Raw genomic sequence first — 20987 nt, forward strand, 5'->3', positions numbered from 1 at the left:
AGCAATAGTAATGTTTCATTGTAATGTTTCATAGTAATAGTAATGTTTCATAGTAATAGTATTGTTTCATAGTAATAGTAATGTTTCATGGTAATGTTTCTTAGTAATGTTTCATAGTAATAGTAATATGTCATAGTAATAGTAATGTTTCACAGTAATAGTAATGTTTCATAGTAATGGTAATGTTTCATAGTAATGTTTCATCGTAATAGTAATGTTTCATAGTAATAGTAATGTTTCATAGTAATGTTTCACAGTAATAGTAATATTTCATAGTAATGTGTCATAGTAATAGTAATGTTTCATTGTAATGGTAATGTTTCATAGTAATGGGTCATAACAATAGTAATGTGTCATAGTAATGTTTCATAGTAGTAGTAATGTTTCATACTAATGTTTCATAGTAATAATAGTGTTTATAGTAATGTTTCATAGTAATGTTTCATAGTAATAATAATGTTTCATAGTAATGTTTCATAGTAATGTTTCATAGTAATGTTTCATAGTAATATTAATGTTTCATAGTAATAGTAATGTTCCATAGTGATGTTTTATAGTAATGCTTCATAGTAATAGTAATGTTTCATAGTAATAGTAATGTTTCATAGTAATGTTTCATAGTAATAGTAATGTTTCATAGTAATGTTTCATAGTAATGTTTCATAGTAATGTTTCATAGTCATAGTAATGTTTCATAGTAATGTTTCATAGTAATGTTTCATAGTAATGTTTCATAGCAATGTTTCATAGTAATAGTAATGTTTCATAGTAATGTTTCATAGTAATAGTAATGTTTCATAGTAATAGTAATATTTCATAGTAATGTTTCATAGTAATAGTAATGTTTCATAGTAATGTTTCATAGTGATAGTAATGTTTCATAGAGTTGCCAGATTTGGTAGAGCAGTTCTACTGTACATGTACATATACTTGTAAATGTGTCTCGTTCGAATATTATCTACAATCTATTTTAATTTCACATTTTGAGAAATTATCTTTTTTGGAACTTGTTGTGGATTTTGGAAGTTATCTACGGTGTTACAGTGATGTTTCTTTAGTTGATGAAATAATGGGCAGAAATAGGGTTGGTACTGTGTATTTCAATTTTCTTGAATTGTAGGAAGTAGGCTGATGCATTTGAATTGAATAGCTGATTAAGATGCTGTTTTTTTTAACAAGAGGGTCTGTAGGTACACTTCCCTTTTGTCACGCCCTGGTCTTAGTATTTTGTGTTTTCTTTATTAATTTGGTCAGGCCAGGGTGTGACATGGGTTTTGTATGTGGTGTGTTTTGTCTTGTAGTTTTTGTTAGGAATTGGGTTTGTATATTAGTAGGGGTATCTAGCATAGTCTATGGTTCTCAATCAGAGGCAGGTGTTTATCGTTGTCTCTGATTGGGAACCATATTTAGGCAGCCATATTCTTTGAGTGTTTTGTGGGTGATTGTCCTTATGTCCTTGTTCTGTCTCTGTGTTACTTTGCACCAGTATGAGGCTGTTTCGGTTTTCGTGTTACGGTTATTTGTTTTTGTATTTGATCGTGTTTACTTTGTCTCATTAAACATGGATCGCAATAACCAATAGCCACGCCGCATTTTGGTCTGACTCTCTTTCACCTAAGGAAAACCGTTACACCTTTTTAGAAGTTCGGAGATAATTAGAGATCTACTTGTTCAAATCATCTACCGAATTACCACAACATCAACTTGCAAATTGTCTAAATATGCCCTCTCCATAGATAATATGCCTATACGCACAAGTGTGTGTGTGTGTGTGTGTGTGTGCGTGTGTGTGTCTATGTGCGTGTGTGTGTCTATGTGCGCATGTGTGTGTGTGTGTGTCAATGTGTGTGTATGTGTGTGTGTGTGTGTGTGCGTATGTGCGTGTGTGTGTGTGTGTGCTCCAGAAGGGGTTGAATGACACCGTCTGCCCTGTCCTGTAATAAAATGTAAGAGTGGCACTTTCACTGTTGTCAACAATCTCTAAATGTACTGACAGACAAGGAAAGCACAGGAGCTGTGGTCTGAATGACGCTCTCTAAGGAAACTTTAGCTGTTTGGGGCTCCAATACTTGGCCATCAGTCAGAGTTGACAGTGTATGTTTATATCTAAATTGGATTTATGTGCGTTTCTCTCCTAAAACAACCAGATGGAAAATAGGTTTGACATCCCAACTATTTACCTTTACAGAGACCTATATCTTATTTTACATCAGTGCCTTTCTGACAGGAATTATATTACACTTCATTGTTGTTGACGTTGAAATTTCTCAAGATATCATGACATCATGTCACTTAAAATACAATAATGTGTTGTATTTAATATTTCACTGACAGCTGCATCAGTCTACCGAGAGTAATCAAGTTATAACAATATGGTAATATTCTATCTATGACGTTCAATAATAAAATGCAGATAAACCCTGTCAGTAAATATTTATGAGCTATTTTCAGTAGATTCTAACTGACATCTACTGTATATATATATGTGTATTATAGGTTATTCCAATGTTCCAATGTTGTTCCAATGTTATTCCAATGTTGTTCCAATGTTATTCCAATGTTGTTCCAATGTTATTCCAATGATTGTTTATCATTAGTGATAAGGATAATAGATCTTCAGTTGAGATCACACTGATTCTCAACTTTGGCTGAACTTTTATTATTCAGTCTTATCATTTAAAAGGATGTAGTATATTATAAGACAAGCATGCAATAATGAGATAGAAAACAGTTTAAGGCCTCCCTTCGGTGTCAGTTTCTCGACAACTCTGCGTGGTGTGGAGTGGAGCGGAGCAGAGGAGTGTGTGTGTGTGTGTCAGTGTGTGTCAGGCTCCAGCCCACAGGGCTGACTCAAGCGCCCTGGGAGCACAAGATTTGTTCCTGTAGCTCCCGCACCAGGCGACTTCGGCTCTGCTCCCTCGTCTGCTGGAGAAGAGAGAAATGATTAGCACATCGGTACAACACTCAGCCTACTTATGCTTTCGGCATAAGGGGATATCCTGTGTCCTTTTATTGAATTGTCAGTTTCACACGGAGTCCACAGCTCTGCACGCTGATGGTAACGATAATACAGCTCAAGTATCCAGGTATTTGTCACTGTGTTACCTGGCTGTCAACACCTACATGGAGTCATTGTTTAGAGGTTATCCCAGAGAAGAGATCTGATACGCAGGGAAGACTATGATGAAAGGGGGCATGGATAGGGCCTTTTGTTACAGGGTATTGGGTATTGTTATTGGTACCATTTCAAGGTGCTTTTTCCTGGATAGATTAGGGGGAAAGACAGAGTGTAATGTGATGCTTGGGCGTCTGGCCAGACCGGAGCGCTGTAGTGTACTATAGTATAGTATAACCCATTTTCAACAGACATTCCCCTGACATCTACTGTATGGCCACGTCCCAAATGGCACCCTGTTCCCTATATAGTGCACTACTTTTGTCCAGAGCCCCATAGGGGCACCATGTGGGGAATAGGGCGCTGTTTGGGACCTAGCCTGTATGGTAATGTAAATGTAATGTAAATAGATTATTTCGGAGAGAGGCTGTGTGTGCAGTGTGTCAAAGCTCAGATCAGGTTTGAAATGGATTTGAATGAGTGTTCAGGACAGCTGATGTATATAAAATATTTCTCAGCTAATTCCCGTGGAGAGTCTTTGATGTGGGCAGATATTCTGCGTGGCTTTGAAGAGCTATGTACATGATGCTGTAGGTTTGACCTTATCCACATGAATTGGTTCAACATTTGAGAGGATTTAGATAAATCAATGGTGAATGTATGATAGCATATCTAACTTCAACATTTTCTGTGTATGTCAATGTAAAGGTACATGGAATATTATTTTAAAATATAGATTTATGAAGTAGAGATGCATAAAATACTGAATTTGTAACTTCAGTTTTGTGGTTGATTTTTATAGATGATGGGCACTTCTTTTGAGCTCTTAAAATGTACACTTTATACACATACATAGGTCCACCTTCTAATTACACTTTGGGATCCCAAAAATATTTGAACCGTTTTTTGCCATTGTTTCATTAAATCCCCTCACACACAATCACCTTTGTTCAATCTGACCATTTAATCCTCCTGAGAGTCTCAGTCTGTTTCACTGCTCCAGAGGCCAAGAGGTTAAGTGCAGCTAATTTATTCATTCAGTCAAATTTCCTGGCTGTGCAGATGGCAGCCTGATATGATATCACTATCACAATCCCATTGGAGTAGGCAGCCTGGGGACCAGGGACGAGTGTTCACATGAGCAGGCCCGGCCTTATCAGATTGACGAGCGCTGCCCTTATCTGTGACAGACGGTTCTGGTCCAGCTGCAGGCAGGGGAGGGAGAGATGGAGAGTTGGGGAAATAATCCGCTTAAATCGATGTGATCCAACCCCAGATCTCTCTCTGAGGGAAAGTTTGTGACTTCTTCAAAGAGGCTCTGTCATGTTATTTTTAATAGTTTTATGGCTGATGCTGAATGAAAACGTCACTTCTTGTGTGTCCTGTTACAGACGGTGACCTGAGGAGGATGAACCCGCAGTGAGACTGGACCCTTCCGTGAGGACCCACCTTCCCCTGACCTGCGTGTCCAGAGCCGCCTCCCGCAGCCCGGACACCCCGCCCCACTCCTTCTTCTCTCAGCCCCTCCTCTGGGCCCAGGAACCCCACTCCTCAGGTACCAGGATGGACCTGCACCGGGCCGCTTTCAAGATGGAGTCATCCTCTTACCTTCCCAACCCTCTGGCATCCCCGGCCCTGATGGTGCTGGCTTCCACCGCCGAGGCCAGCCGCGACGCCTCCATCCCCTGCCAGCAGCCCCGCCCCTTCGGTGTGCCTGTCTCCATGGGGGAGAAGGACATGCACCTGCCCTTCAACAACGGCTCCTACACCTTCGCCTCCATGTACCACCGTCAGGGAGCCGTTCCCGGGGGCTTCCCCAACCGGGACTTCCCCTCCTCCCTGCTGCACCTGCATCACCAGTTCGCCCCCCCAAACCTGGACTGCTCCCCCATCAGCATGCTGAACCACAGCGGGGTGGGGGCCTTCCGACCCTTCGCCTCCCCTCCAGACGACCGTGACGGGGCAGGGGGCTACCAGTCTGCCTTCACCCCAGCCAAGCGCCTCAAAGGCTGCCTGGATGCAGACGCCTCTCCCCACCTGCGCTACACGGACGCTGAGGGTAAAGAGTATGACTTTGGGGGGGGACAGATCCCCTCCAGCTCCCCAAGCGCCCTTAAGGCAGTGGAGGATGCTGGGAAAAAGATTTTTGCAGTGTCCGGCCTGTTGTCCGACCGCGAGACGTCATCGAGCCCAGAGGACCGCATCGAACGCTGTGAGTACATCTATCTGTATATTATGAAACATAATAAAACTCATGTAAAGGTAACCACTAATTCTACTATTAAATCATGCCTCACAAACAATACGCTTTTGATATTAGTTTACAAGAAAAAATGTACCTAAAAACAACACATACTGTGTGCTGTGTTGCTATAGAGACAGCAGCATCCATACGTTGCTATCTATGAAGTGCATTAAAGTACAGAGGGATGTTCAGGAAGTGAGCCCCACACACAGATGAACTCCCCAGATTTGATTCAAAAATTACATGGAAGTTTCTCTTGGGTAAGTGCAAGTGAAAGAATTTGGGAAAATATCAAATGATGCCAGGGCATGCTCAGAAGAATAAGTATGCTGCTGAGAGGGAGTCCAGTAATATAACTGGCAGTAATCCACGCTGTGAACCTTAACTCCAAAATACAGTAGCAGCCTGTGAAAACCAAATACATTTCCATAGGCCCACTCAGCCTTAAACTCACTCACACACTGTCCTCCCCTCTCGCTGTGGTCTGTGGCGAACGCATACACACATGCTCATGTGTGAGCTCACGCGGTCACACACGCGCGCTCACACACACACGCACACACACACACACACACACACACACACACACAATTCCCTCCCCGATTATGTTCTCTGTCACCCCTACAGTGCACAACACTGATTTTCTGGTCCCTTCTTCCTGCCTTCCCCCCCCATGTCCTTTCTTGTCCCTGTCTCACTCCAACTCCCACAAGCTCTGGGACATTAGCATTCTCCAATGAGCAGAGGCCATTTGGCTCACTGTTTTAATCTGATTACTTGGGAAGTGACTCGCAGCAAGATGGGATACAGTCCTGTCATCAGCATTCATCATACCACTGCACTCACCCAGCCAGTGTGGCAAATGAACAGGGGATTACCCAGCTTTCCAAACTTTGGCAGGAGGCATGTCTCTAACAGGAGGGGGGGATAACCCCCCACCCCCACCCTCTCTCTCTGCACAAGCACTAACAAGTCCTACACACGTCAACAGGATCCATCTGATCTTGTGACAGATTGGTGGGAGAGAGAGAGTGAGAGAGAGAGAAAGTGGGAGTCAGTCTCTCAGGAGAAAGAGACCGAGCCCTCATTATGGTGGCGGGTAATTGCACACTGAGAGTCGCTGTGCTTTCTCACTATCTTTCTCACTCTTCCTCTCCCTTTTCCTCTCTCTGTCTCTCTCATTGGGAGGGCTAGAGTGCGACAGGCGCACTGTGCATAAGGAGAGATCGAACCACCCTTGATCGAACACATGAGAGACAAGAGCGGCGAACTGAGACTGATCCGATAAAAACACCACCGGAGGAGCAGGGAGGGGGAATGACACCCAGCAAGAAGAACGAGAGGGAGAGAGAAGGAGGGAAGAAGAGAGAGAGAGGGATGGAAAGAGAGAGAGAGAGATGAAAGAAATAGCATTTCTCATAAAGGATTACTTCTTATAGGAGTCTTGTTTAAGTCGCGTTGGTGTTTTTGAGATCCTGTAAACGTCAGCCCAGATAATGCTGCCTGTGTTTCTGCTGGTCATGTTTATGTAGAACCAGAGAGATGCATGTAGATTTCTACCGTAGATAGAAGTGAAATAGATAGAATTACATGTCCTTCGTGTTGGGCATTGGGAAATTGCAAGGTTTATGGATCTTACCAATACCATCCAGATAAACTGCTATTGTGTGTTAAGCTGATATTGGTGTCATTTGATTAGAATACGGTCTGGTTCATCCTCACTGATATAGAGGAGATTAGGGTGGAAGGGGACCAGGGGACTAGGGGGGTTGGCATCCCCAGTGTAGAGCAAGGCGGCATGGGCGTAGGGTATGGCGAGGACGGGGAGGGAGGAAATTATTTTGAGAGCTGGAAGCTGTTTTCTGTTTTGGAGTCTTGTCTAATTCGATTAAACCTGCACCCACCAAGGGCTCGAATGCAATTGAATTTCCAGCACTTTTATATAAGAGACTTAAATTGGGTTCTCTTGACTGTATACCCAGCTGCTTGCTGTCACTCCTGGAGCAGTGTCCCCTCAGTGTTAAACCCACCAGATCTTCCCAGTACCGTCACTGGCACGTTTAAAAAACACTATGCTGTAAATCATTAAATCTCCACATAAAGATCCCAACATGGCATTATAATATACGCATATCACATTATAATATACACATATCACATTATAATATACACATATCACATTATAATATATGCATGGCACATTATAATATACACATATCACATTATAATATATGCATATCACATTATAATATACACATATCACATTATAATATACACATATCACATTATAATATACACATATCACATTATAATATACACATATCACATTATAATATACGCATGGCACATTATAATATATGCATATCACATTATAATATACACATATCACATTATAATATATGCATATCACATTATAATATACACATATCACATTATAATATACACATATCACATTATAATATACGCATGGCACATTATAATATATGCATATCACATTATAATATACACATATCACATTATAATATATGCATATCACATTATAATATACACATATCACATTATAATATACACATATCACATTATAAGCTATTACATGTCAGTGTACTCATATTACAGATTTTCCTTGTATACTGTATAGTTTTAAAGGCACCCGAAGTCATTTGCCTGTTTAAAATTCACTTGAATATTTACAATGAAAGAATCACATGCAGAAGCTCAGTGAAGACAGAAGAACACTTGTTTGTTTGTGAGAGTGATTTTAAATGTGTGTATCTCTGTGTGTTTTGTGTGTGTGTCATTTATTGTCATGGATGTGTGTGTGTGTGTTTGTGTGTGTGTACATCTCCCTCTGTGAGTGCGTGACAGCTGGAGCTTGTTTGTTTGTTTTCCCCCACCACACATTTGCACGGCAGATCTGAACATTGAACCTGACCCTGAGCAGCTAACCCACTTCCACATTTCCATTCCACAAAGCGCCCCAACAAGCCTGGCTTAGGGAGGAGAGATGGAAAGAGAGTGAAGAGACAGAGAGAGAGAGAGAAGGAGAGAGAGAGAGAGAGAGAGAGAGAGAGAGAGAGAGAGAGAGAGAGAGAGAGAGAGAGAGAGAGGGAAGGAAGGAAGTACTGTGCGTTTGTGTGTTTGTGTGTCTGTGTGTGTGTCTGTGTGTGTGTGTGTCTGTGTGTGTGTGTGTGTGTCTGGGTGTGTGTGTGTCTGTGTGTGTGTGTGTGTGTGTGTGTGTGTGTGTGTGTGTGTGTGTGTGTGTGTGTGTGTGTGTGTGTGTGTGTGTGTGTGTGTGTGTGTGTGTGTGTGTGTGTGTGTGTGTGAGCGAAAGAGTAAAGGGAGAGGAGAAGGTAGAGGGGCAAAAGTGAGATAAAAGGAGAGATAAAAGAAATGACAAAAAGGAGGAGCAATTAGTTCGGAGCTGAAACGCAGAGCCCAGCTGCTTTCCTGAGCAGCTGAAATAAAGAGAAGAATCCTTAAGACAACAGAGTGCAGCCACGCAAGCTTCCTTCCTGACGTGACCGAGCTGTGAGCCGTACAGGCCTGTCTCCATAAATCCCCACTGATTTACGGGGTACTGGGTGCCTGGCAGGGCCACACTTAACCCCCACCACCCCGGTTGCTCAGGACTGGAGATAGCCGCTGACCGACCCACCTCCCAGTCAGTCAGAGGACAGGCCAGTCAAGCTAGTCAACCTAATGTCACCTAATGTCTGTCTGTCTGGGAGAATCAGGATTCAGAATCAGGATTCAATCTCTCCCACATTTAATTCAAGATCCCCAATCACAGAAGAGTTTGGGGTTTAGGTTACATTATTTTGTGATGATTATGAATATGAACAGCTAGGTTGTTAATATTCATAATGAGAATGTAGTTCTATCTCCATAACCGTTTCTGTACCTTTCTGGTTGCCAGGCAGATCATTCAGTGGCGCCTTTAATGATTTGCTGGCCCTTACCTTTCCCTCTCCCTCTCTATCATGATGATTGGTGCAGAGTTCCTGCCTTGTAGATCTGTCACCCAATGTGCAGTTATTCCAACGTTCTTCACATCCAGTGTTGAAAAGAGCAACGTACGCTGACAGCTGTTAAAACACACAGTGAGTCAGATGGGGATTTTTTTTCTTTCTTTCAAAGAGCAGATGTCATCAGTGTGGTTGTTATTCCCGGGGAAATGTTACCAACTTTGGGAAATGGTTGTAGGAAAAGGAGACAATCACAGAAAGAGAGGGTCTTCAAGGATGAATGATGCTAGTGATAAATAAAATACATTAGATGCCTTTATGAATAGAAATACCTCTATATTTGAATTACTGTAATGTTATGCTCGTGAATGTTTTGTTTAGTCACAACAACCCCTATTCATTTCTTTCTGGCAGGTGAAGAGTTAAATAGCCAAGGAGGCAAACATTATCATCCCCACAAAAATCTACTCCCTCCACACTCTCTCTCTCCCTCTCTCCCAGCCTCTTGCTCTGCTGTCATCCCCTCTCCCTCCCTCCCATCTCCCTGTCACGGTCTAGTGGCGAGGTTAAGTTAAGTAAGAGTGTTCTAATAATTAGGCTGCGGCCCGGGTGCTCGTCTGTGCTTACCCAGATGTTAAAAGGCTTGTCCTCTCATTTTGCCTCTCTGTCAGTCCCCGTGCCCATCCCCCCCGCCCCGCCCTCTCTCTCTCTCTCTCACTCTCTCTCTCTCTCACTCTCTCTCTCTCTCTCTCTCTCTCTCTCTCTCTCTCTCTCTCTCTCTCTCTTTCTCACTCTCTCTCTCTCTCCCTCTCTCTCTCTCTTTCTCACTCTCTCTCCCTCTCCCTCTCTCTCTCTCTCTCTCTCTCTCTCACTCTCTCTCTCTTTCTCTCTCTCTCTCTCTCTCTCTCTCTCTCTTTCTCTGCATTTACCCCCCCCACTCCCTCTCTACCTCTCCCTCTCTATCTCTCTCTCCCTCGCTCTCTCTCCCTCACTCTCTCTCCCTCTCTACCTCTCTCTCTCTCTCCCTCGCTCTCTCTCCCTCTCTCTCTCTCCCTCTCTTTCTCTCCCTTTACCCCCCCACTCCCTCTCTATCTCTCTCTCTCTCTCTCAGCGGTAGACATTGGGTGGTTGTTGGCAGTAGACAGCAGGTGTCTACCCATCACAACACTGTGTTAAATAGAAGAGCATTGAGCTGTGCCATTGCTGCGGCACGATGCAGATCAAGGATTAGCACTTTCTGCCTGGGCTTTGTTGGCTCGGCCACTTGAATTGGACACAGATTGGTGGCAAGCCTCGATTATTGAAACGAGCTGCTGGATCCACTGTTAGGGAAATGAACGGGGGGAAATTAGATGAGCGGCGACATCCTCCTCCAAGGAACAGCTGGGCTCTCTGGACTAGTAAACAGCTACTCACATGAATCCGCTCTCAGCTAAAGGACGGGCTGTTAGAACACATTGAACACAAGCCTGCAACTTTTGATCTGCTTTCTCAGAGAGAGAGAGAGAGAGAGAGAGCTTGTTTCAGCTTCAGGCTATATGACAACATAAGTATCGATAGGAGAATGTAAAAACGAGCAGAGGCTTTATGTAGCTGGTAATATTGTGGTGGTTGTTTCCCCTGACAGTGGGCTGTGTTCTTTTTGCTGCGTGTCTGTGTGTGTGTGTGTGTGTGTGTGCGTGCACGCCCATGTTATTTCTGCTGAGTCTGTGTGTGCAGCAGCACTATGGGGGGCCCAGTCTCCGTCCGTCTCCCAGGCCCCGGGTCAGCCACATTCCCATGGTCCGGATTTCAGCCCTGTGCTGATGTCACTCAGCCTCTATAAAACCCCAGTGAAACCAGCCCGCCGAGTCCAGTAGAACCTCCACAGCTGGCATGCAGTTCCGTTCCTCTGTTACCCAGGGGTCAGGCTTCCGGTCAGGCACCATGAAGGCAGAACACCCTGGAGGTCCACTCCTCCGTTACCCCTCCTCCTTTTTTATTATACAGGTTTGCATTTGTAGTCTTAGGAAAAGGCGAATTGTCACTGACTGACTCACAGTGCCCAGAGCTGAAGGGTTTATTTCTCTAGAGAGCTGCCTTTCACAGCCTTCGGCCTGCCCAGGCTTATGCTGGTGTGTTGAAAGGTCTGTTCCCCCAGAGCACCCTTAAAGAGGCAGTGGCTGAAGCCGCGCTCCTGCTAACAGGTCCCCCACCCAGAGCAAAACAAGACAGACCCCCACGACAGCCGGCGTGTAGTCTTGTCTTTTATTCCCCCTTTCATCTTTCTTTTTCCTATGCTCCTCTCCCTTTCTCTTTCTACTCCCTCTTTTCCCCTCTTTCTCCTCCCTCCCTCTCTCCTCACTAGGTCTGCCCCCCCTCCCCCTTCTCATCTCTGTAATCTAATCTTCTCACAGTTTGTGGATGCAGTCTTCTGTGACAGGCTTGTTTCCAAAAAGCCCACTTGGCAAAACGACACATATACGTTACGCCCTTAATTTTGAATAATTCATCGGCAAGTGATTGCTGCCTCTGAAGCGCTGCGGTGATGCCTGGTCACGGTGCATAAGAGAGGCTGCGTTTGGGATCGTTACCTGTTTTAGCACACGGTTTCACAGTGTTGCAGAAGGGCTGTGCCACAATAACACCCTTTTTTAGGCCATTACCTCACAACCACATGACATGCACCTGTAGCTTTTGTTTTGGTGCTATTTAGTCTTCACTGAAAATACGCTAGTGTGGTTTTTCAGTAAGCAAATCAATCGAAAAACAGAAAAGAAAACTTAAATGTTGGATTTGTTGGTATTACAATGATTTACCAGGTAACTAAACAGGCATGTTTCAAACCGGCATTCCCTTGTTATTTACACCATGCTCCATCGGATGCAGAAACACTGTATTACCACGGTCTCATAAGCTCATCACAGAACCACCATGTCCAATCATATCTGCATGGTCCTTCACACCGACCCACAATGCACTGGTGCATTTGTGACGGGTGACGGCCATTAGGAAAGTGTTGCCGTTCTCCCTCTAGCTACCTTCATGTCACTCTTCCTCCATCCCAACCCTCCTCCCACTAGCCCCAATTAATTATTTATCAGCATGTATCATCTATTTACCTTTGTAATCCATCTGTCAGCAGGCCTATTGATTCAATCCTGCATTCTAATTGTGTGTCCTCTACTCGGCAGCTATCTCATATTCAAATCCAATAGCTGTCACCCACCCAGACTCCATCTGTATTAGTTTCCCAGCCTCTCTCTGTCCATATCAGTGTTTTTTTCATCATTGGAGTCGTAGTAGCTATTCGAAACTATTCTAAGGTATTCTAAGGCATTCTTAAGGAAGTTGTTATTTCGCTACAGCTGCATCTCAGCTGTTTCTGCAGAATAGCAATGAGAGATGTATTTTGAAGAAGTGAGTGAATATATTACATTTGGTAGAGAGTGAAACTGAGAAGTGGAACAGATGAGAGGATGAGTTTCAAACACGTAACATCTTTACTCTTCGTCTATTCTGTTTCAGTTCTTTATTTAGTCTTTTTTTCTTTCCCGATGTCCCTTTTCCCCTCCTCCTGTTTGGCCCTGACGGTGTGCTCCTCAGAATGACTGGTACGCCCAGGGCAGTGGCCCTGTCGGTGTGCTCCTCAGAATGACTGGTACGCCCAGGGCAGTGGCCCTGTCGGTGTGCTCCTCAGAATGACTGGTACGCCCAGGGCAGTGGGCCTGTCGGTGTGCTCCTCAGAATGACTGGTACGCCCAGGGCAGTGGCCCTGTCGGTGTGCTCCTCAGAATGACTGGTACGCCCAGGGCAGTGGCCCTGACGGTGTGCTCCTCAGAATGACTGGTACGCCCAGGGCAGTGGCCCTGTCGGTGTGCTCCTCAGAATGACTGGTACGCCCAGGGCAGTGGGCCTGTCGGTGTGCTCCTCAGAATGACTGGTACGCCCAGGGCAGTGGCCCTGACGGTGTGCTCCTCAGAATGACTGGTACGCCCAGGGCAGTGGGCCCGTCGGTGTGCTCCTCAGAATGACTGGTACGCCCAGGGCAGTGGGCCCGTCGGTGTGCTCCTCAGAATGACTGGTACGCCCAGGGCAGTGGGCCTGTCGGTGTGCTCCTCAGAATGACTGGTACGCCCAGGGCAGTGGCCCTGTCGGTGTGCTCCTCAGAATGACTGGTACGCCCAGGGCAGTGGGCCTGTCGGTGTGCTCCTCAGAATGACTGGTACGCCCAGGGAAGTGGCCCTGTCGGTGTGCTCCTCAGAATGACTGGTACGCCCAGGGCAGTGGCCCTGACGGTGTGCTCCTCAGAATGACTGGTACGCCCAGGGCAGTGGCCCTGTCGGTGTGCTCCTCAGAATGACTGGTACGCCCAGGGCAGTGGCCCTGTCGGTGTGCCCCTCAGAATGACTGGTACGCCCAGGGCAGTGGGCCTGTCGGTGTGCTCCTCAGAATGACTGGTACGCCCAGGGCAGTGGGCCTGTCGGTGTGCTCCTCAGAATGACTGGTACGCCCAGGGCAGTGGCCCTGTCGGTGTGCTCCTCAGAATGACTGGTACGCCCAGGGCAGTGGCCCTGTCGGTGTGCTCCTCAGAATGACTGGTACGCCCAGGGCAGTGGGCCTGTCGGTGTGCTCCTCAGAATGACTGGTACGCCCAGGGCAGTGGGCCTGTCGGTGTGCTCCTCAGAATGACTGGTACGCCCAGGGCAGTGGCCCTGTCGGTGTGCTCCTCAGAATGACTGGTACGCCCAGGGCAGTGGCCCTGTCGGTGTGCTCCTCAGAATGACTGGTACGCCCAGGGCAGTGGCCCTGTCGGTGTGCTCCTCAGAATGACTGGTACGCCCAGGGCAGTGGCCCTGTCGGTGTGCTCCTCAGAATGACTGGTACGCCCAGGGCAGTGGGCCTGTTGTTAGTTCTGTTGACATTGAGGTGTCAGATAGATAAAGGAGGTTTAGCAGGCTGTCTGTCTCTCTGCTGAGGTGTGTGTGTCCTGGGAGGGGAAGCTGAGAGACGGTAGACTGCACAGTACCGCACCACAATACTCAACCATACCACACCACACTACACCAGACCGTACCGTACCGCACATCTCTACACCAGACCGTACCACACTACACCAGACCACACCACACCGCACTACACCAGACCACACCACACTACACCAGACCACACCACCACACCAGACCACACCACACTCCACCAGACCACACCACACCAGACCACACCACACTACACCAGACCACACCACATCACACTACGCCAGACCGTACCACACTACACCAGACCACACCACACTACACCAGACCACACCACACTACACCAGACCACACCACATCACACTACACCAGACCATACCACACTATACCAGACTGCACCACACCACACTACACCAGACCACACCAGACCACACCACACTACACCAGACCACACCACATCACACTACGCCAGACCGTACCACACTACACCAGACCACACCACACTACACCAGACCACACCACACTACACCAGACCACACCACACTACACCAGACCACACCACACTACACCAGACCACACCACACCACACTACACCAGACCACACCACATCACACTACGCCAGACCGTACCACACTACACCAGACCACACCACACTACACCAGACCACACCACACTACACCAGACCACACCACATCACACTACACCAGACCATACCACACTATACCAGACCGCACCACACCACACTACACCAGACCACACCACACCACACCAAACCACACCACACTACACCAGACCACACCACATCACACTACGCCAGACCGTACCACACTACACCAGACCACACCACACTACACCAGACCACACCAGACCACATCACACTACACTATACTACACCGTACCACACCACACTACACCAAACCACATCACACTATACTGTCCGTATCCAGGCATCTGAAGCCGGCGGTTTTGTACACCAGTAAACAGTAAATAGTTTTTTACACCAGTAAATAGTAAATAGTTTTATACACCAGTAAATAGTAAATAGTTTTATACACCAGTAAATAGTAAATAGTTTTATAAAATAGTAAATGGCTCATACTGTTGTTGTCAGTTGTCTTCTAACTAGACTTTTGACATAATTGAATACAGTAGCAGAGTGGAGATAAGTGTGCGTGTGTGTGTGTGTGTGTGTGTGTGTGTGTGTGTGTGTTGTGTGTGTGTGTGTGTGTTGTGTGTGTGTGTGTGTGTGTGTGTCTGTAGGGTCTATATATGCACGTCGGTATAAATGCAAGCTTATTGCTTATTCGATGCCCTCCTCCTCCTCTTCTTCCTCTTCCTAGTCTCCTGTTATAATAACAGGCCATGTGTGAGAGCCCAGCACCAGGAAACGTGCAAATGCAGCAATCAGTAAACACTCACTGAGCTAATGACATCAATCAATGGCCTTTTAAAACAGCAGTTTGATAATTACAATCATCAATGCTCCCTGCAGTATTCATTACCAACTAGCAAGCACTGATCTCAATAGGGCTCTCCTTTCATCTCTGGCTTTCTCTCTCGTTTACTCATCGCTTCATTGATAAAGCTTAATAGAGATGTTTTATCTGGATCAATTTTAGAATTATCGTGTTTTGTAATATTAAGATTAAGAGTATTATCTATTTCGACTCCAGTTTAGTTAAAAAAAAATGCTAAACCCGCTGTTCAGTTTGTGTTTGCATTTTTTATCTAACATTAAGTTATGATGAGAAGGATAATTGAACCCCAATGTAATATGTAGTCTTTAGTACATTTTGGTCTGTTTCCAGGAATAGAAATTGAAAGTGTTATTCCTTTTAAACAACCTGTGTTTAATGTTTTGGTAAGAAGTGATATATGGCCTACTGTAATACATTAACACATCTTAGGAACTCAAAGTGCGAGACAGAATGCACTTTCTCTTTCATTATGATGGTTTAGCCAAAGTTATTCCACAGCTGTAGAAAATCTATTTAATTCTCCACATGTCTCTCCGTGGTGTCAGAAGTAGGCGACAAGGTCCTTGTGTTTCATCTTGTGCAGTGATCAGTGATTATGTTGTCTCGTCCCGCCCTCTTTGAGAGTCGTGATGCTTGTCGTTACGGCTACGGTGGGGAAATTGCGCTGAAGTTTATTCCTGTGACACATCAAAGGGAAACAGCGGCCGTTTAACTACCCCTCTCAGTGTGGGGTCCACAATCGTCTTAACCAGTGTCGTCGCCGTCGTCCCCTCGCCCCAACCACCCCCCCGCCCCAACCACTCCAACCATCAAAGATCTAAACTTCGGCCGCTCCTCAATCGATGGTTTTCATCACAGTTGGCCGTTTGTACTAGCCAAACAGAGACAATTCTGAGATATACAGATCGAACTTGTTGCTGTTGAAAATGACAGCTGAAAGTGGTGAGAGGTCTGATCTGGGATGGACTGAGCAATAAGCTTACATTTATACCTCTCTTCTCTTTGTAGACTGGACTTGTTTGGCGATGTGTGGCTGACTGTGGCTGGGTCTGGGGTACAGCTAGCTAGCTGTCTGAGTTAAGCCTCGTTTCACACCTGCCGCGGTGTAATCCTTTAGTCATGTCAGACTGCAGTAGGCTCCTTTAGTCATGTCAGACTGCAGTAGGCCCCTTTAGTGATGTCAGACTGCAGTAGGCTCCTTTAGTCATGTCAGACTGCAGTAGGTTCCTTTAGTAATGTCAGACTGCAGTAGGCTCCTTTAGTCATGTCAGACTGCAGTAGGTTCCTTTAGTGATATCAGACTGCAGTAGGTTCCTTTAGTGATGTCAGACCGCAGTAGGGTCCTTTAGTGATGTCAGACTGCAGTAGGCTCCTTTAGTGATGTCAGACTGCAGTAAGTTCCTTTAGTGATGTCAGACTGCAGTAGACTCCTTTAGTCATGTCAGACTGCAGTAGGCTCTTTTAGTGATGTCAGACTGCAGTAGGCTCCTTTAGTGATGTCAAACTGCATTAGGCTCTTTTAGTCATGTCAGACTGCAGTAGGCTCCTTTAGTGATGTCAGACTGCAGTAGGCTCCTTTAGTGATGTCAGACTGCATTAGGCTCTTTTAGTCATGTCAGACTACATTAGGCTCTTTTAGTGATGTCAGACTGCAGTAGACTCCTTTAGTCATGTCAGACTGCATTAGGCTCCTTTAGTGATGTCAGACTGCAGTAGGCTCCTTTAGTGATGTCAGACTGCAGTAGGCTCCTTTAGTCATGTCAGACTGCAGTAGGTTCCTTTAGTGATATCAGACTGCAGTAGGTTCCTTTAGTGATGTCAGACCGCAGTAGAGTCCTTTAGTGATGTCAGACTGCAGTAGGCTCCTTTAGTGATGTCAGACTGCAGTAAGTTCCTTTAGTGATGTCAGACTGCAGTAGACTCCTTTAGTCATGTAGGCAGTAGGCTCTTTTAGTGATGTCAGACTGCAGTAGGCTCCTTTAGTGATGTCAAACTGCATTAGGCTCTTTTAGTCATGTCAGACTGCAGTAGGCTCCTTTAGTGATGTCAGACTGCAGTAGGCTCCTTTAGTGATGTCAGACTGCATTAGGCTCTTTTAGTCATGTCAGACTACATTAGGCTCTTTTAGTGATGTCAGACTGCAGTAGACTCCTTTAGTCATGTCAGACTGCATTAGGCTCCTTTAGTGATGTCAGACTGCAGTAGGCTCCTTTAGTGATGTCAGACTGCATTAGGCTCTTTTAGTCATGTCAGACTGCAGTAGACCCCTTTAGTGATGTCAGACTGCAGTAGGCTCTTTTAGTAATTTCAGACTGCAGTAGACTCCTTTAGTCATGTCAGACTGCAGTAGGTTCCTATAGTCATGTCAGACTGCAGTAGGTTCCTATAGTGATGTCAGACTGCAGAAGGTTCCTTTAGTGATGTCAGACTGCAGAATATCCTTTAGTGATGTCAGACTGCAGTAGGCTCCTTTAGTGATGTCAGACTGCAGTAGGCTCCTTTAGCGATGTCAGACTGCAGTAGGCTCCTTTAGTGATGTCAGACTGCATTAGGCTCTTTTAGTCATGTCAGACTACATTAGGCTCCTTTAGTGATATCAGACTGCAGTAGACTCCTTTAGTCATGTCAGACTGCAGTCGGATCCTTTAGTCATGTCAGACTGCAGTAGACTCCTTTAGTCATGTCAGACTGCAGTAGGCTCTTTTAGTCATGCCAGACTGCAGTAGGTTCCTATAGTGATGTCAGACTGCAGAAGATCCTTTCGTGATGTCAGACTGCAGTAGGCTCCTTTAGTGATGTCAGGCGGCAGTAGGCTCCTTTAGTGATGTCAGACGGCAGTAGGCTCCTTTAGTGATGTCAGACTGCAGTAGGCTCCTTTAGTGATGTCAGACTGCAGTAGGCTCCTTTAGTGATGTCAGACTGCAGTAGGCTCCTTTAGTGATGTCAGACTGCAGTAGGCTCTTTTAGTCATGTCAGACTGCATTAGGCTCCTTTAGTGATATCAGACTGCAGTAGGCTCCTTTAGTAATGTCAGACTGCAGTAGGCTCCTTTAGTCATGTCAGACTGCAGTAGGTTCCTTTAGTAATGTCAGACTGCAGTAGGCTCCTTTAGTCATGTCAGACTGCAGTAGGTTCCTTTAGTGATGTCAGACTGCAGTAGGTTCCTTTAGTGATGTCAGACCGCAGTAGGGTCCTTTAGTGATGTCAGACTGCATTAGGCTCCTTTAGTGATGTCAGACTGCAGTAGGTTCCTTTAGTGATGTCAGACTGCAGTAGACTCCTTTAGTCATGTCAGACTGCAGTAGGCTCTTTTAGTGATGTCAGACTGCAGTAGGCTCCTTTAGTGATGTCAAACTGCATTAGGTTCTTTTAGTCATGTCAGACTGCAGTAGGCTCCTTTAGTGATGTCAGACTGCATTAGGCTCTTTTAGTCATGTCAGACTACATTAGGCTCTTTTAGTGATGTCAGACTGCAGTAGACTCCTTTAGTCATGTCAGACTGCATTAGGCTCCTTTAGTGATGTCAGACTGCAGTAGGCTCCTTTAGTGATGTCAGACTGCATTAGGCTCTTTTAGTCATGTCAGACTACATTAGGCTCCTTTAGTGATATCAGACTGCAGTAGACTCCTTTAGTGATGTCAGACTGCAGTAGGCTCTTTTAGTCATTTCAAACTGCAGTAGACTCCTTTAGTCATGTCAGACTGCAGTAGGTTCCTATAGTGATGTCAGACTGCAGTAGGTTCCTATAGTGATGTCAGACTGCAGTAGGCTCCTTTAGTGATGTCAGACTGCAGTAGGCTCCTTTAGTGATGTCAGACTGCATTAGGCTCTTTTAGTCATGTCAGACTGCAGTAGGCTCTTTTAGTCATGTCAGACTGCATTAGGCTCCTTTAGTGATATCAGACTGCAGTAGACTCCTTTAGTCATGTCAGACTGCAGTCGGATCCTTTAGTCATGTCAGACTGCAGTAGACTCCTTTAGTCATGTCAGACTGCAGTAGACTCCTTTAGTCATGTCAGACTGCAGTAGGTTCCTATAGTGATGTCAGACTGCAGAAGATCCTTTCGTGATGTCAGACTGCAGTAGGCTCCTTTAGTGATGTCAGACTGCAGTAGGCTCCTTTAGTGATGTCAGACTGCAGTAGGCTCCTTTAGTGATGTCAGACTGCAGTAGACTCCTTTAGTGATGTCAGACTGCAGTAGGCTATTTGAGTCATGTCAGACTGCAGTAGGCTCCTTTAGTGATGTCAGACTGCAGTAGGCTCCTTTAGTGATGTCAGACTGCAGTAGGCTCCGGCAGTAGGCTCCGGCACTCATGGTGCTCTGCGGGTTCCATTTCAATGTGGGCTGTCTAATATCGCACCCCCGCGGCAAAATGCTTGGAATTCTGCCCTCTTGGAGGGGGAGGGGGGTGGGGGGGTGGAGGGGAGGCAGGGGGGCTAAGAGGAGCAAAAGAGAGCAAATCTGTCACTTCTCCCAAAGCAGCCACCCCTCTGACCTCCATTCAAAGATATATTGATTTTCCAGTGCTCTCTCCAAAGGGTGTGTGTGGGTGTGTGTAGTGGGGGGAGAAGGAGCATCAGCCGCAACACAGTATGGCTCCTTTTCTCTTCAAGTTAAACACAGATCCCTAGCTACCTGGAAATCAAATCAAAAATGTGTAAAATACTGTACAGACATCACGGCAGCAACATCTATGAATGTGTCTCCATGTTTGTACCAGTAGGGTGTGTATGTGTGTGTGTGTGTGTGTGTGTGTGTGTGTGTGTGTGTGTGTGTGTGTGTGTGTGTGTGTGTGTGTGTGTGTGTGTGTGTGTGTGTGTGTGTGTGTGTGTGTGTGTGTGTGTGTGTGTGTGTGTTTGAGTAGGGAGCCAGTGTTTAATCCGTTTCTGGCATGTTGTCTTGTTGGTCTCAGACAAGCTGATCCAAGCTCTCAGTTCAGAACTCCCTCTAGTTCTCTTTACCGGAATCCCTCCGATAGCCGGGCTGCACGGAGCCGCCTGAGGAAATCCAAGGATCCTTCAGAAGAAACAAAGCTAGCGTGTACAAACAAACAGAGCCAAGGGGAGAGCAGTCCCAGATCCCAGCATCTCTCTCTCATCTCTCTCCTGCCTTATTGGTCTTAAGTCCTCTCTGTGAGCCTGGACAGGGGCAGTGTAGCAGTGGGAGAGAGACTTGTCTTGGAGAGGATACTGTTTGTTCAGTAAACCCTGCCAAACCTGCCACCAA

General features: G+C 45.8%; 1 protein-coding gene across 4 annotated transcripts in view; it reads left to right on the plus strand.

The window, feature by feature from the left end:
• LOC109871720 (E3 ubiquitin-protein ligase RNF220) overlaps positions 1 to 20987 on the plus strand; it is a 190529-nt gene that overhangs the window by 10857 nt on the left and 158685 nt on the right. For all 4 annotated transcript variants that reach the window (XM_031807077.1, XM_031807078.1, XM_031807079.1 and 1 more), the window contains exon 2: positions 4507 to 5327. In XM_031807077.1, the coding sequence (XP_031662937.1) occupies positions 4679 to 5327 (649 nt within the window). In that variant the 5' untranslated portion in view covers positions 4507 to 4678. The remainder of the gene's footprint in view (positions 1 to 4506; positions 5328 to 20987) is intronic.

Source organism: Oncorhynchus kisutch, linkage group LG27 (genome assembly GCF_002021735.2).
Source record: "Oncorhynchus kisutch isolate 150728-3 linkage group LG27, Okis_V2, whole genome shotgun sequence".
NCBI classification, from domain to species: Eukaryota; Metazoa; Chordata; class Actinopteri; order Salmoniformes; family Salmonidae; genus Oncorhynchus; species Oncorhynchus kisutch.